We start from the raw sequence: 17,199 nt of genomic DNA, 5'->3' as shown, positions 1-17,199 counted from the left end.
GCGTGGCACTAGTGCAGGTCAATTGTAGGTTTGGGGGTAGAAGCTGGTAGTTTGCGGTGAAAGTGTGAGGAAGTTCTCTGATGACTTCTGTTTCCTCAGATAAGAGTGAAGGGGTGGCATTACTGACGGGGGCTTACAGAAAGAGGAAAAGATGTAAATTAGAAACATAAGCTATGGGAAAGCAGCTAGATCACAGAGGGGGCCGGATGCCGGTGAGTGAGAGTGAAACCCATTGACCTGGTCGTGGTCTGCCCCGTGCCAGGGCAGGCAGGCTCCCGTGCTCGTCCTCAGTAGGTGCTGAGGCTGCTGCAGGGCTGAAAGTTCCCTACCTCTGAACTTGGTTGTGCTTCAGGGAGTTCCCCGCAAACAAGTGAGGGGTATGCAGTGTCCTGGCACATCAATGAGCATCTGTTCCCTTTGCTCAGCCTCATTCCAGTCAAGAAAGGCCTGGGGAAAGGGCTGGGCCATGGGCAGATTTATAGTAGTTGCTCCAATAACTTGCCTTTAGAATAGAGAAGAAAAAGGTGGTTTATTTTCCTTTGAACTGACCCAGTTTTGGACAACACCTAGGCATTGTTAGCTAGGCCAGAATATAGGCGTTACAAAGAGCCACTTGTCTAACCCGTAAGAGACGATCGCCAAGGCAAACTTGCCCTTTACCTACATCTTGCCAGCTGGCTTTCCATGTAAGGAACAGATTTAACCCTCTGTGGCCTTCTTGCTCTTAACTGAGCAGCAGGTCTGAAGCTTGTGTGCCCTTCCACACTGTCCAGATAAAAGCTCCGGTTCTGGACCAGGTCGCTCTCAAGCTCAGATTCATAGCCCCACCTGTGAACCTTCCTTCACTGGCCACTGGAGCTTAGCCTTTCAAGGATCTTTTGTCATTCTTTAAGGGCCTAGGTCAGTGGTTGGTAAACTCTTTGGTCAACAGAGCCAAATATCAACTGTACAACGATTGAAATTTCTTTTGAGAGTCAAATTTTTTAAACCTAAACTATGGGTAGTCAACCTTTTTATACCTACTGCCCACTTTTGTATCTTTGTTAGTAGTAAAATTTTTTAACCACCCACCGGTTCCACAGTAATGGTGATTTATAAAGTAGGGAAGTAACTTTACTTTACAAAATTTATAAAGCAGAGTTACAGCAAGTTAAAGCATATAATAATAATTACTTACCAAGTACTTTATGTCGGATTTTCGCTAAGTTTGGCAGAATAAATCTTTATAAAACAACTTACTATAGTTAAATCTCTTTTTATTTATACTTTGGTTGCTCCACTACCGCCCACCATGAAAGCTGGAATGCCCACTAGTGGGCGGTAGGGACCAGGTTGACTACCACTGATTAAACTATATAGGTTGGCCCTGGCCAGTTGGCTCAGCGGTAGAGCGTCGGCCTGGCGTGCGGGGGACCCAGGTTCGATTCCCGGCCAGGGCACATAGGAGAAGTGCCCATTTGCTTCTCCACCCCCCCCTTCCTCTCTGTCTCTCTCTTCCCCTCCCACAGCCAAGGCTCCATTGGAGCAAAGATGGCCCGGGCGCTGGGGATGGCTCCTTGGCCTCTGCCCCAGGCGCTAGAGTGGCTCTGGTCGCAACAGAGCGATGCCCCGGAGGGGCAGAGCATCGCCCCCTGGTGGGCGTGCCGGGTGGATCCCGGTCGGGCGCATGCGGGAGTCTGTCTGACTGTCTCTCCCTGTTTCCAGCTTCAGATAAAAAAAAAAAAAAAAAAAAAAAGAATTGAAGGAAAAAAAAACAACTATATAGGTAGGTACATTCCTTATCGAGGTAGCACCCGCATGTGGTATTTTGTGGAAGAGCCACACTCAAGGAGTCAAAAGAGCCGCATGTGGCTCACGAGCTGTGGTTTGCCGACCAGGGGCCTGGGGAAACCTGAGCTCATAGGATTTTAGAGTCGAAAGGGAAGTTCGACTTTAGCCTGGTTTCACTGAGCCCAGCTCTCATAAGCTCCTAAAGGACCTGGACCAGAATAAATGTGTCTCATGGTGATAGGTAATAGTTGTTAACCCAGGAGAGGAATATTCTGAACCACCACAGAAGCAAATAATGCAGACCTTTGATGGTTTAGCCAGTCTTACGGACTGACCAGTTGCTTCTCCAGGCTGATCTGATAATCTTGTGGTTTTGTGAGCATTGTCAAGCCCAGTCAGAGCTTTACAGAAAGTAACTCCTTTTATCCTCACAGTAACGCTGTGAGGTAGAGGTGGTGTTATCCCCACCTGACAGAGAGTAAATTGAGGCATAGGTAAATGATTTAAACAACACGGCTCAGATCACAACCACAAAAGGGAAGAAGCAGGATTTGAACACAGGCAGTCTGGTTTGAGAGCTTATGCTCTTCACCACAAATACCCACCCTCTTTCTCATGTCTAACCAATCTTTAACTCATGGCAAGGAGTAAAATAGTGACCCCAGATTCCATTGTACTAGATTCCCCCATCCTGTAACCACTCATGTTGCCCCCCCCCTCCCGTGGAGACACCAAGATTCTGGAGGGGCTACAGCAGAAACTGAGGAGCTCAGGCTCTGATTTCTTGCCTGCTCCCCAAGAATGAGTACATTCACAATTATTTTCAACTTCTAAGGTACAAAACAGTGTTTTAGTGATAGTTGTGTATGTATACCTAAGTTGCTACTTTAGGAATTAGGAGTTGCTGGGTGTGTAGAAGAGGAAGGCAAATCCAGTCATTGTGAGCCTGCTTTGTGTCGGTGTCTGCTGGGCTTATGGAGAGGTCTCAGCAAACCTGAGGTGGTTATCCCTGTTTTACAGATGAGAAATGAGATTTTTACAGCAGCATTTCCTAACTACTGTGTAAAGAAGGCTAATATTCGATGTCCCTCAAGCTGCCCGCTTGATTAGAAAGGCCAGGGGTAGGGGAGAAGGGAGTGGGTTTTGTGGCTAAAAATGTTTGGGAACTGCTGCTTTTATTTCCTTCTGTACTGCCCATCCCTACCTGTATCAAGAGTCACAGCATGGAAAAGGCTTCACGAAGTCCTTCAGTAAAGAAGCCTATTTAAATTTATTTAACCGGTATTTCTTACACATATTTGATCACAAAATCCCCCTTTTAGTGGCCCGTGTTTCTGCACCTGGCCAGATACTGTTGTTCAGGTCCTGGCTTTGGGAGTCAAGGTCTTGGAGTGTTGACCTGCCAAGGTCTCATGGCTCGTAATGGTAGTTGTAAGTGAGGCCCAGTCTGCACATCCCCAAACCCACCCACTCCTACTCGTCTGCCTCCAGACACCTTGGAAGTGCAGCTATTTCCCCGACCACCATAGTTCAGGTATTGCTACGATTCAGGTAGAAAACTTCCTGCTTCTAACAACTCCTCACTCACTGGCAGTCTCACAGTTTGTTGTACCCAGTGCCTACAACAGTTTTGGTTTAGCTTGTTGGCAATTCTGGTTATGTAAGGAAAGATGTGTTATTCAGTCATAAAGAAATCCTATAAAAAGGACTGTTGGTCTACGATTCCCCCTTGGAATCATTTAGATTCCCTACGATGACTATTAATTCCAGAAAGTACTAACCAAACCTGGGCACGTCCACACGCCATTCACAGAGTGCCAAGGATGTGATGATGGCTTCACTAGCAGGTCTGCTCACTGTTCTCATCACTGACAAGCAGCCTTCACAAGAGGTGGGAGGCTTTTTCCTATGTGTCAGCATCTAGTCCTGCACATCCAGTAGCCACCTGTGGCTGTTTAATTAAAATTAAATAAAATTCAGATTCAGTTCCTCAGTCACACTAGACACATATAGCTAGTGGCTACCATACTGGAGGGCACAGATATTAAACATTTCTATCATCACAGAAAGTTCTGTTGGACAGTCAGTGCTGGAGACATTAACACAATAGACAGTACAGGACGCTGTCCATCTATGTTGCTGTCTTGCCACACATTTCTCCCTGCCCGTCCCTTAGGATGAAGTGTTTGTGTTTGCTTGTCAAGCTTAGTATTTAAAAAACTCATTAACCAGTCTATACCTTCCATAATAATCTTTACTCTCAAATAATTTAGAATATGTACATCCCAAAACAACTTTTGTAGGATGGTATTATATCAAACTCCCAAACCACCCTATCAGTGGTTATTTTCCTCCTCCAGTAAGGAGACCATCAGGATCACATTTGTATTCAGAAGTCACTGCTCCCGTGAGGAAAAGCTCCCTTCTTTTTCCATAGCAAATCAGTCTTTTGGTTTAAGGGTCCTGAATAATTTAGAATCTCGGTATTAGACAACCTGATAATTACCAAGCACTCTAAAACAAGGGGACTTCTCTCATTTCTTTCCAATATATTCTTCAAGATATAGCTTGGAATGCGAACAAATTAGAAGGAATTCATAGTGTAATAAGACTACTTATTGGGCAGTCTTTGTCAATCTGTTATGTGTGTATACCAAAGGATGGGACAGAGGCCTCTAAAGAGTGGGAGAACCCAGAAGCTAGCCCATCTTTTCCTTAGATTGTACTTCAGTGTACTCCCTAACTCGTCACAAGGGTCTCACTTTTTTTGTTTTGGGCCTTTTTTAGAAATCCAACAAAGGAGACATTTAACTAGAACATCCTAATGTTAACCAGTCTTAAATTCTTTCCTGCAATTTCTCTTCTCCCTGATAACATGCCTATACATTTAATGTCATTCTGTAATTTCCAAGGGCTATTTTTTTCAAGAACTTTTAAGTGTCAGATGTTGGATAAACAACTCGAGTACCTATCTGCTTCCTAGTGTAAACACTGGAGCTAGTGTACGTTACCACCTTCTCTACCTTCTGCACTTCACTAGGAAGCTGGTAATTGGGTACATAGGCTTAAAGCTACAGTATAGAAAATTACAACTTTGAACATCTGATTCAACATCCTTAGAAAATATATTTTTTTCTAATTTTTTCCTTCTCCAAAGACTTTTTAAAGTTAACTCCTACCAAACCTAATTGATATTCTAAAGGACAAAATTATTCCTACAGCTCACCCTCTAGTCATCCTTTCATGTCCTCAAGAAATCATCTTACACATCCCATAGGTGAGGTAGTCCACATGTGTTCCTACCAGGAGAAGGAGGATATTCTCCATAAACTGTTTTTTCTAGTCACCCAGTGTGCAGAAGAGCCAGCCTGGAGAGCAGATGTCCCCTTCAGCTACAAGATACCACATATTTGTGGGGACAAATAGAATCTTCTCTGCCTTCTAATGTTAAAGCCACCCAGGGACCAAAACATGAATAGCTGCCCTCTTAAAGAAATTCCTTCTTCATCTTGAATATGCAGGGCAGTGTTCCAATATGCCCCTGCATTTTAGAGGAGTGCTACCAGAGGCCCACAGCCAAGTCCCTGACCACATCTTGCTGATCAAGGTTCAATGTCACTTTAACAATTGGCAGAAAACAGTGGTTTCCAACCCTTGAAGAAACTGGACTTTTAAAACCTTATAATCAGTAGTGACCACAAGGGATAGACACTTAGATCTCTCATGTCAGAAAACAGCCCTGAATTATATATAGGAAAGTCATAAGGATGGTATAAGCTATTACCTACAGAACTCATAGAACAGTGCCTAGTAAGGGTAATTTATTTGCTAGAGTTAGCAACATCAATTATGGAAATAAAATAACCAACGTTGATTTATTTCAGGACAGTTACAGAGTGATAGGAAACCCTATTACATTTGGGGCTTATAGAGTTTTATTAATTTAGAGGTTGGTAAAAGAGAATCATTTAACCAAAAGACTTCCATATGGGAGTGGGGAGCGCCAAGGATAATATTGGATCTTTTCTAATCTTTCCTATGGCATTTATTAACTTTCTTTAGCAAACATTACATCTATATTTGAAAGGGAAATTTTGAGAAAAAGGACTAGAGAATTTATCATTTTTTTCAAAAATACAAGGAAATAATTTTCATATGACTATATGAGATAGACTTTTCTTGTCACAATCTGGTGAAGTGAATTCTTTTCAGGTAAGGTAGCCATGATCATCAAGTATTAATTGATTACTCACTGGAGTGCAGAAAGATTTGTTTTAAGCAAATTTGTGTCTAATTATAGCAACTTTTAAAAAGTCTGTTTTTGAGGTAATAGGTAAATTGCATTGTAAAAGAATTTCTGGATACTAACATGATGTGTTGGACCCAGAAAAGAAAGGACCCTGAGATTTTCGTTTGAATGATTGGACAGATGATGGGATTATTAACAAAAATAGAGTAGGGTATCAGGAGAAGAGGGGTTTTTTTTTTTGAAGGATTAATAATGAGGTTTGTTTTAGATACGGAGTTCTCAAGGTCAAGGGTGGAATAGCAGGGGCCTATTGAAATATTGGGATGAGGGTGTATTAGCATTATACAGTTGAAAAACCGTATTTTGCATGAACTGAGTTTGAGGTTGATGGAATAGCAAAATGGAGGTGACTAGCAATAAGGTGGCAATGCAGACTGTTACTATTTCTGAGCCTACTGTGTGCTAGACTCTGAAATAGGTACATAGATGGTACATTGTCTCACCTAACCTCAGCGTGGACCCACCATTATCTCCCAGTTACTGTTAGGACATTGATTGATCTCAGAGGTTTGGGTCATTGGAATTCAAACCCAGGTTTCACTTACGCCAAAACCCCAGTTCCTATTTCTGGCAGCCTGTAAATAATACAGTTTTCACACTGATGTCTTTGTATCTTTATAAGAAAAAAAATGCATATGGGCTTGCTTTAGTGTCTTATAAGTTATTAGAATAATGTGTAGTCTGTATATTTGTTTATAAAATCAGATGGCTTATTTGTGGTTTCACCTTTACCCTCATTTTATCTACCACACAAAATTACTTACTTTTTTTCCTATCTACATGACATACAGATGTAGTTTGTCACACATCTCCCTTTGGCTTGGATGCTAACAATACCATCCATGGGAATAGATCTAGGACTTTCAAACATCTATTAGTTTACAATATGCTCTTGAACTGCAGTGATTCAGAGGAAACAATAGCAAGGGGCATTGCTTTAAATATTCTTCCTAATTTTGATGACCAATGTAAATTTCTTTAATGTAACTGACAGTTATCTAAGAAAAGAGTGATGTTTGCACTGCACCATGCTTAGGCTCCCAGTTAAGCCAGGCTCAAAACTCTGATTAGTAAATATCCACCTTGAGTCGCCTAAGACAGTGGTCCCCAACCCCCAGGCCATGAACCGGTACTGGTCCGTGGGCCATTTGGTACCGGTCCGCAGAGAAAGAATAAGTAACTTACATTATTTCCGTTTTATTTATATTTAAGTCTGAACGATGTTTTATTTTAAAAAAATGACCAGATTCCCTCTGTTACATCCGTCTAAGACTCACTCTTGCCGCCTGTCTCAGTCACGTGATACATTTATCTATCCCACCCTAAAGGCCGGTCCGTGAAAATATTTTCTGATATTAAACCGGTCCATGGCCCAAAAAGGTTGTGGACCACTGGCCTAAGAAGTCATCAGAATAGTTATCTAAAGTAATTCACCTTAACTTGGTGGTTAAGAGTATCCTCAGGAAGTTGTTAAATTGCTTAAAATTATTAGGCAAAATAGAACTTGTTGAACTAAATACAAATTCTAGACAACAGCTTGAAAAAAATGAAAGAAGTTCAAGGATTTCTCCCTGAAACACAAAAATTTATATATCTGTATGAGTAAGACCTTTCTAGACAGAATTTAGATAGCCAGACAGTGAATCTTCCCCCCACCCCCAACTCATAGCCCTTATTACCTCCTCTAGCATCTGAAGTTGTTTCTAGTAGTGGAAATTTCAGATTGATTTTACTGTATATGTATCTGTACTTGTATCTGTCCAGTTAACCTCTTTAGCTCCTGATGTTTTCATTATTCATTGTCCCATAGATACGAAATGTGGAAACAAATCAGTGTCTAGATAACATGGCTAGAAAAGAGAATGAAAAAGTTGGAATTTTTAACTGTCATGGTATGGGAGGTAATCAGGTGAGTATTTTATTTTACTTTTTATTTATTTTTAATCCCTTGATTTGAGAAAGAAAGAAGGGGGGAAGAGAGATAAGCATCAACTCATTCTACTTAGTAGTTCCATCTAGTTGTGTACTCATTGATTGCTTCTCATACATGCCCTTCTAATCGGGGATCAAACCCTACAACCTTGGCAACCGGGATGACGCTTTATCCACTGAGCCAGCCCACCAGGGCTAATGATTATTTTTAAATGAAACATTTGTAAAAGGCTCCTTGTGAGAACTATACTTACATTTCTGTGCATGAGATTTATTTTGCCATTTTTAGTCAAAAAGGTAATCCTTGACAATACACACAGTGTATACAGAGAACTTCCTCTGTGTAAAATCATTGGTAGCTTTTCTGCATCAGTTATTCTCTGTTACATTAGTGAAGTTCAGAATTGTGTATCTTGAATTGTCTTTTTCCTTCCAGATTTTGGGCAGATGAAATGCTGATTTTACTATTAAAGCTTAAATGTGGGCATTTTTGTTTTTCAGGTTTTCTCTTACACTGCCAACAAAGAAATTCGGACAGATGACCTTTGTTTGGATGTCTCCAAACTCAACGGCCCAGTCACAATGCTCAAATGCCACCACCTAAAAGGCAACCAGCTTTGGGAGTATGATCCCGTGGTAAGTTACTCATTTACATATAGGATAAAAATATATAAAATTATGTGTGTGGTTGGATATATGTATAGACTTTATAGCTAAAAAATAAATTTTGGGGGAGTTAGAATATAGATCAGATTGTTCTTATACTCTAAAAATTGACAGGTGGGAAGAACAATATGAGTAAAATAAACATGTTTTAATCTCCCTGTTAATTATATTAGTCTAGCCTCCAGTCCCTGAGTCCTTGTTGTCGCTAAGTAGCCATTGTCCCTCTGGATGTCAGCAATCTCTGCAGTCTTGTATGGGAGAAACGAAACAGTAAATAGGCTTTTTAATTACGGAATTAAACATTTAGGTAAAAGGTGAGCTTCAATTAATGAAATTCTCTGGCTCATAGTGATAGTTCAGTGACAAATACGATAAAACCTCTTTGACTTGTGCCTTCCTCTGGAGCTCGTCGCCCTGCCCACCTAGTGCGTGCCGTCCTCACGTACACAGAGGTACTTGAGAGAGGCTAGTTCAGTCAGAGCATCTCCAGGAAGCCTCTCTCCCTCGCCCCGTGTTCCACATCCAATTTGTGTTTTTGTTACGGTTCTGGAACCAGCACTAGCATCTTCCAGATGTCTCGCTCTAGCTCTTTTTCTGCTGACAAGCACTAGTGTTCTTCATGTAAGGAAAGACTTGAGCTCCTACTTGACTACATGCCGTCCTCTTCTCCTGCACCGTTCGATGGCCAGTGAACCGCCAGCACTCCCGCCCCGGCCGGCAGCCCGACAGCGCAGCAGCAGCTCCCGGCTGCGCAGCAGGAGCATCCGTCTCCTTCACTCTGCATGGCATGGACTGTGGCTGAGCTGATGATGCCAGGTCCTCTGAGCCGTGGGCTTTAGATGCACTGCTATTTAGTTTCTTCTCTTAGCTTTTTGCCTCCTCCTGTTGTCTGCTTGGCTCATTCTGCTTTTTCATTCTACCCGTTCGTTGGAGATGTCCAAAGTTATGACTCGGGCCATCTTTTCTTCCTATATTGTGTCCTACAACCCTGGTCTACTTTAATTGTCACTCTGTTCCCTGAACTTACCCTGACTCTCCCTCTTTGCATTTAAGACCGTCCAGTTCCCTCTGCCTAACCAATTCCACCCAGTCAGGAGGGCACACGTTTGACATCATTTCCATGAATCTCAGCCAGAAATCAACTCTCCATCTTAATTTAGTTATAATTGTCTCTGACCCTCTAATACTGTGCTTATTTGTAGTGGTTTTTTTTAATCTACCAATATTTTTCCACTATAGGTTGTTAGATCCTGGAGGGCAAACACCATGTTTTATAATTCCTGGGTCTCCCTTCACCATGTCAAACGATAGTAAAAATAATATTAAATAAGGCAATTACTCAGTTAAAATAACCGTTGGAGCCTGACCTGTGGTGGCACAGTGGGTGAAGCGTCGATCTGGGACGCTGAGTCACCAGTTCAAAAGCCTGGACTTGCCTGCTCAAGGCACATGTGAGAAGCAACTACTGCGAGCTAATGCTTCCCGCTCCTTCCCCTCTTCTTTCTATCTCCTCTAAAAATCAATAAGTAAAATCTTTAAAATTTTAAAAAATTTAAAAAAGGAATGGCAGAAGACAGAATTGGGGAGAGTCAAGCTGCAATGTAGGTCCCACAGCCTAAGCCAACTGTGGTAGGAGCTTCGTAAAGGGTGCCAGATTTGCCCTGCCTTCAACAGTGAAAAACAGCAATTTGCAAAAATATTTATGCCAGTAATCTATCTAAACTTGAAATCATGAAGTCTTTATATTTCAAAGGAACCCTAGAAATAACCCCAGGACCTGTTTCATACCAGTACAGTGAGGCCCAGAGTAGAAATCAATCCCCCAGGTCACAGCTAATGTAAATGACGTAAGCAGATCTCCGGCAGACCTCGGATTCTTGCACAGTACAATACTATGTGTGATTAAACTTGTGTATGCTTATATCTTTAAGACTTGTTTATATTATATTTTATGTAGAGTTTATGACACCAGGCTCTTTTGCTTTGACTAGTTGTAGCTGTCCTTTCTAGGGTAGAATGTAGATTCTGACCCACTTATATCAAAAGAGTAGGGGCAGGTGGTGACATTATTTTTCTACGTTGCGGATGGACTTGATGCAATAATTATTGCTTTTATCCTGCTTTTCAAAGGTTACAATTAGCTATGTCACTTATTTGTCCAGTTGCCTTAATCAAGCCTTTTCTGTGTGGAAACTAGTCGGTGCCGACCAGGTCCTCTGAGTAGTGACGACAGCTCCTGCAATGTCAGAGCCGCCGAGCCCTGCCCCTGCTGTCGGCAGCCAGACTGTGCCTGCAGCGGGGTTTGCACCCAGTCCAGGTCTCCAAAGGAACAGCAACCTATGGCTTTGTTAGGGGTCTGTTTTAATGAATAGAAACAAGTGAGATTATTTTTATAAATTGAGATGAGAAAGGATCAATTCCCTAACTGAATTGTTTGTTTAGTTTTTATTAATAATGATGATGGGCCTGATAAAAGGTTGATGCTCAGAGAAGCTTCTCAAGGCCTTCTGGGATGTTTGAGGGGTGTTGTCTCCCACGTGACTGGAGGCTTTGGCCGCAGGCAGTACGCGCGGGGACCGCTGGCTCTCTGTTCTGCCAGTGTGTCCATGGTTGCTTGGAATATTTGAGTTTTCCAGTAGCGAGTGCCGTTTATTGAGAACTTACCCTAAGCTAAGCAGTATTTCCTGTACATTATCTTAATCTGTCCTCATAACCATTTCAGTTATTTTTATCTCCACTATATAGATGAGCCTGGGCACAGAGAGGTTTTTGCTCAGGAGCATATAGTCATGTGCCGTGTAATGCTTCCATCAACAGACCTCATATATGGCGGTCCCATAAGATTATAGTGGAGCCTGACCAGGCAGTGGCGCAATGGATAGAGCGTCAGACTGGGATGTGGAGGACTCAGGTTCGAGACCCCAAGGTCGCCAGCTTAAGCACGGGCTCATCTGGTTTGAGCAAAGCTCACCAGCTTGGACCCAAGGTTGCTGGCTCGAGCAAGGGTTACTCGGTCTGCTGAAGGCCCAGGGTCAAGGCACATATGAGAAAGCAATCAATGAACAACTAAAGTGTCACAATGAAAAACTGATGATTGATGCTTCTCATCTCTCTCCATTCCTGTCTGTCCCTGTCTAACCCTCTCTGTAAAAAAAAAAAAAAAAAAAAAAAAATTATAGTGGAGCTGAAAATTTTCTATTGCTGGTGGCATCGCCGTTACAACACAACACTCAACTGTTTGTGGTGATAATGATGTAAACCTACTGTGCTGCCAAGTGGTATAAAAGTACAACGCCTAATTATGTACTGTTACTGGTTTATGTGTTTAAATATACTGCTCACAAAAATTAGGGGATATTTCAAAATGAACATGAAGCAATAAAATATCCCCTAATTTTTGTGAGTAGTATATAACAAAGTATAGTAGAGTCAACTCTTTCTACTTTAAACAAAAAGTTTGCTGTAAAACACTATGCCGTGTTTGGCGGGCAGCAACATCTTGTATTTACTGTGTTGTTTTCTCCTGTGCTTGATCTAATCTCGTGTTGTTTTGTCCAGAACGTATCTCCATTGTTAAGCAGTGCATGACTGTGGTTGGTATTTGACAAGTCTGGAATTTATTTTAGAAATAATAAAATAAGCCCTTTCTCTCAATAAGTAAACTACAGAGCATCTGCATAGAAAACCACTACAGCCGTGCTCGTGGCCACGTTCCATACTTGTGCACTTGTAAGAATGGACATCTGCAGTACTGAACCTAGAGGCAGTAGTGATGGTCAGTTACGGCATCTGCAGCTGTGTACTGCCTTTGCCAGTTCCCACTTTGACCACAATATGGAGGCAAGGACTGAAAGCTAAAATATAAATAGTTGTATACAGTCATTAGGGTTTATTTATTTATCTTTTATGTTTATTGTATTGATTTTAGAGAGGGAGAGAGACACAGGAACATCAGTCTGCTGCTGTATGTGTACCCTGACCGGGGATCAAACCAGCAGCAACCTCTGCACTCTGGGGTGATGGTCCCACCAACTGAGCTGTCTGGCCAGGGCGTCAGTAGGTTTTGTTCTAAGTTCAAATAGGTACAAAAAGGACCTTATGAAAACCAAATGTTCCAGCTAAATGAATTAAATTAAAATAGAGCCATAAGTAAAAAGTGATCTACATATATATTAATAAACATATTTCACATTTCCTTATAGATCAGGGGTCGGGAACCTATGGCTTACGAGCCAGATGTGGCTCTTTTGATGGCTGCATCTGGCTCTCAGACAAATCTTTAATAAAAAAGATAATAACATTAAAAATATAAAACATTCTCATGTATCATATTACAATCCATTCATTTCCTACCGCTCACGATCATGGTTGCGGGTGGCTGGAGCCAATCACAGCTGTCCTCCGGGACAACACCAAATTTTTATTGGATAATGTGTAACGTACACAAGTCGTTGTATGGCTCTCACAGAATTACATTTTAAAATATGTGGCGTTCATGGCTTTCTCAGCCAAAAAGGTTCCCGACCCCTGTTATAGATGTACACACAAGCTAATGCTTAATAGAAGTTCCTACACAGTTGGCGTCCTTAACCTAACCAGGGAACAGTGTCAGATTTGTTAGTGTGGGTCAATGTGGATCTGTTGACTCTCACCTTTTAAAATTATCCTAAAAATTAACATGACAGTTTAGAATATAAACAGGTAGATAGGAAGATATATAGCTGTATCTGTTCGGCTTTGTTAAGAACAGCTTTATAAGTCATATGATTTCATATGATTTTGAGTCTTCAAAAGGACCTGAGTTTCTAAGGACTTGAGGTATGGAATCACAGAAACAATTTGAACAGCCTTATCGTAGGGAAATGAAGCAATTTTGAAATAGCTTTTTGAAAATAGGTTGAGGATCCTAAATTAGGAACCACTAATCTAGTCAGTTTTAAGAAACTGAAGTGCAAAAAAGTAAAATTTCTCACAGAGCTATGGCAGAGTTGGACTTAGAATTTAGGTCATCTTACTGCAAGTTTATTATCACCCACTATACCCCATGCTTTCTGCCTCCCACACAGCTCTGTCTTTACATAGCCACCCTTCTCCATTGTTATTTAAATAAATCTATATTACAAAACAACAAAAAAATCCCTTTCTACTGAGGAATATAATTACCAAAAATAATGATTGAGATGTTTTTGTTCTGTTTTCCATTTTCACGTGAAGACTCTCTTTCTGTCCTTTTCAGAAATTAACCCTGCAGCATGTGAACAGCAATCAGTGCCTGGACAAAGCTACAGAAGAGGACAGCCAGGTGCCCAGCATCAGAGACTGCAGCGGAAGCCGGTCACAGCAGTGGCTTCTTCGAAATGTCACCCTTCCAGAAATATTCTGAGACCAAATTTACACAAAAAGGAAAAAAATAAGGATTGACTGGGCTACCTCAGCATACATTTCTGCCACATTCTTAAGTAGCAAAAAAGGAAAAGTGCTTCCTCCTGCAGGATGTAAGGTTTATCAGCCATTAAAACTAGACTCCTCTCGCTTCTCACTAGCTGGGAACCAGCCTTCCTGTCCAAGGACGTGCAACTCCAATGTAGCGAGACTGTGCACATCGATGTTTACAAGATTGAACGTCTGTCGTCCAGAATCATTATAAGAGCATTCAGATAAAAGAACAGTCAACAACACGTGCTTTCTGGAAAGCTGTACCTTTTAGGGTTTGCTTGCACATCAGTAATTTCTGCTGAACAGTGCTGTCATAATGAAGAGATTTCCAAGATTTTTTCCTGATTAGAACTAGGAACCAGTATATTAAATATTGATATAAAGATATATGAAAAGGACTGGAACCAGATTCAGAATCATGAAAACAACATTTTTACAATTAAAAAAGAAACTATATTAAACAGGGTTTAAAAGAAATTAGAACTATGAGAAGTACAATTTGTTATAGTATAGTATCAAATTTCTATATAGATTTTATACCTCAGTAGGGGAAAAAATAACAGATTCCAATGACCTTCATTTTGTTTTCATCTGTGATAGTCATGGATGCTTTTTTATTTCTCCTTGGGGTGCTGAAAATGAGCTGGGAAAAGAAGCTCTTTGAACGTAGTTTTAATTGCTTTCTACAATTTTTAAAATTTGGTTTGTGGGCTGTTAGAATTGTAATTTTTAATTGCCTTCCAAAAATGGAGATTTAAAATAATGTCTGGTCTCACTGAATAGTTAGATCTCTCAGTTGCTCTTGGGTCAACTGGCTTGTAGACTTTTACACACACACACACAAATTTTTTATTAGATTTTCAACTTCTTAACTTGATTTAGCCGATTGTTTCATACCCAAGATTCATACTACTGTACTACAGATTTGTTTTCACAGCAATAAATCTCCAGTTTTTTGTTCATGATTTCACTCAACGAAAGGCCTGCAGAAGTGATTCATTATTTGGGTATTTGGAGATGATACATTTGATGGTTTTTTTCAAAACTGTTTTCACTCCATACTCAGATGTGCTTCATTGTCAAGTGCATATTTAGGTTAGGTTCTTGAATTGTAATGTTGATCTGCTGCTTTTTTTAAAAAAATAATAAAATTTGACTGAAAATGTTTAATTGGCATTTTTTAATGAGTTAGCCAAAGAAGTGCAGGTGTTATTCCGTACCATTAATCCTGCACTTCCATCCCAAATTTAGGTTACACAGCTTTCTTTTTTTCTGATCTCTAATAACCTGAATATTGATTAAAAGTTGAATATAATTAAGTTTTGATCTCATAGAAAATCTCATTGTGGCATTTTTCCTGATACGTAAAGCAATCCATTGGCAAAAGTGCATATGTTTTCCTTTCTGTTTATAAGATTATATTTAAGTGATATTCTTTTCTTTGATTATCAAAGACTTTCACTGCAGGCAATGCTATTTCTTGTGCCTAAGAATGTTTCTGAAAGTTGATTCACTAATGAAACTTGCCAAGTTGAGTGTATAGAAAGTTCTCATATTCTATTAAGTTAATCAATATCATGCACATGTGGGTGCTTTAAGGTGAGTCTGTAGTACAGAATGCAAAAATTTTGTCCCCAGGAAATTTGAAATTAAGCAGTGCAGGATGGAATTTTTTTCCTGCTCCATGAGCTGTGTTAATTCTATCTTCAGTAGGCCTAGTGCTTGAATAAACCAGAAGTCTAATCAATAAATTATTTTCATGCTCAGAATTTCAGGTTTTGTACTCTAGTATAGCTTGGTCTTATTCCTTACTGTAAGAAAGCTTAATAGCAATGTGATTTAAAGTTTTGTTTTGTTGTTTTTTAGAGGGGGGTATGAGTGATTTAATTCATGGGTACTTTTAGAACCTGATAGATAATCCCATTGCCTTTATTTTTCTAATTAAAGAATTCCTTAATACTTTGAAAATATAAAATATTCCTGAATAGTTGTGCTTACATTGGTGTTATTTGAAGTTAAATGGGTCCCTGTTTATTATATCCATTTGTAGTTTAGGCAGCATGCTGATTACTCTGCTGTAAATCAAACAGGGAAGAAAAAAATGAAAGAAAAAGCAAAAGATGAAAAGATGGGACCATTTATTTGACCAGTGAAGAATTCATAAATGTGACAAGGATAATTTAATATCACAAACTTATCTATTCTATTCTAATCCCATCCATCTTAATGTCTGTGTTCTCATTGTCATTCTTGAAAAACAGTACTTTGTTCACCATTCTGCAAAAAAAGGGCAGCATGTAGGCCAAGTCCTCACTTCCCTATTCTACATTCAGCTGAAAAACAAGTTCCTCTGTAAAGATTTGGTGCACTTCTCATGCCCCAGAAATACACCAAAAGCAAGTTTAACTCCAGAATTTACATGTTCTTCAAAGAAGAAAAAAAATCAGAAGGTAATGTGTCTGAGGTGGTAACTGTGAAAGGAGGTATACAAACAGTGAATCCTTTTTTACACTGTTTGGGAAATTCGATGTATTTGTAATTCTCTGATTCCTTGAAGATTACCAAGTGTTTGATAAATCTACCAGAACTAAAAATTTTGCAGGATACGAGGCAAAACTCTAGTTGTATTGTTTATACACTACCAAAAACAATTTAAAATTTAATTTTGAGATATCACTTATAATAGCATCATATAAGTCAAATTACCTAAAAAAAAGTGAATAAAAAATGTGCAAGATTTCTGCCATACAAACTACAAAATGTTGCCAAGAGAAGCTGCTGAACATTCTGCAGTAAATATATTATGCTCATGGATTGAAAGGCTACATACTGTTAAGATCTCAGTAATCTATAGATTCAATGAAATCAAAATCCTATGAGGCCACCAAATATAAACTGGCAAATATATATGGAAAGCAACATACCCAGAATAGTCAAGATAATCTTGAAGAAGGAAAAAAATTTTGGAAGACTTATACTACTCAATTTCATGACTTGCTTTAAAGCTATAGTAACTAAAAGTATGGAACTAGAGTCAGGACAATCAGATCAGTAGATAGAAAAGAACCCAGAAATAGACCCACACA

At 40.0% G+C, this 17,199-nt stretch overlaps 1 protein-coding gene across 2 annotated transcripts in view; it reads left to right on the top strand.

The window, feature by feature from the left end:
* The window catches only part of GALNT1 (polypeptide N-acetylgalactosaminyltransferase 1), a 110,028-nt gene extending 94,146 nt beyond the window's left edge, over positions 1 to 15,882 (top strand). For both annotated transcript variants that reach the window (XM_066246414.1, XM_066246415.1), the window contains 3 exons: positions 7,890 to 7,988; positions 8,513 to 8,647; positions 13,914 to 15,882. In XM_066246414.1, coding sequence (XP_066102511.1) covers positions 7,890 to 7,988; positions 8,513 to 8,647; positions 13,914 to 14,060 — 381 coding nt within the window. In that variant the 3' untranslated portion in view covers positions 14,061 to 15,882. The remainder of the gene's footprint in view (positions 1 to 7,889; positions 7,989 to 8,512; positions 8,648 to 13,913) is intronic.
* The last annotated feature ends 1,317 nt before the right edge of the window (positions 15,883 to 17,199 follow it).

This window comes from Saccopteryx bilineata, chromosome 11 (genome assembly GCF_036850765.1).
Source record: "Saccopteryx bilineata isolate mSacBil1 chromosome 11, mSacBil1_pri_phased_curated, whole genome shotgun sequence".
NCBI lineage: Eukaryota > Metazoa > Chordata > Mammalia > Chiroptera > Emballonuridae > Saccopteryx > Saccopteryx bilineata.
This window is presented reverse-complemented; position numbering and strand designations above follow the sequence as displayed.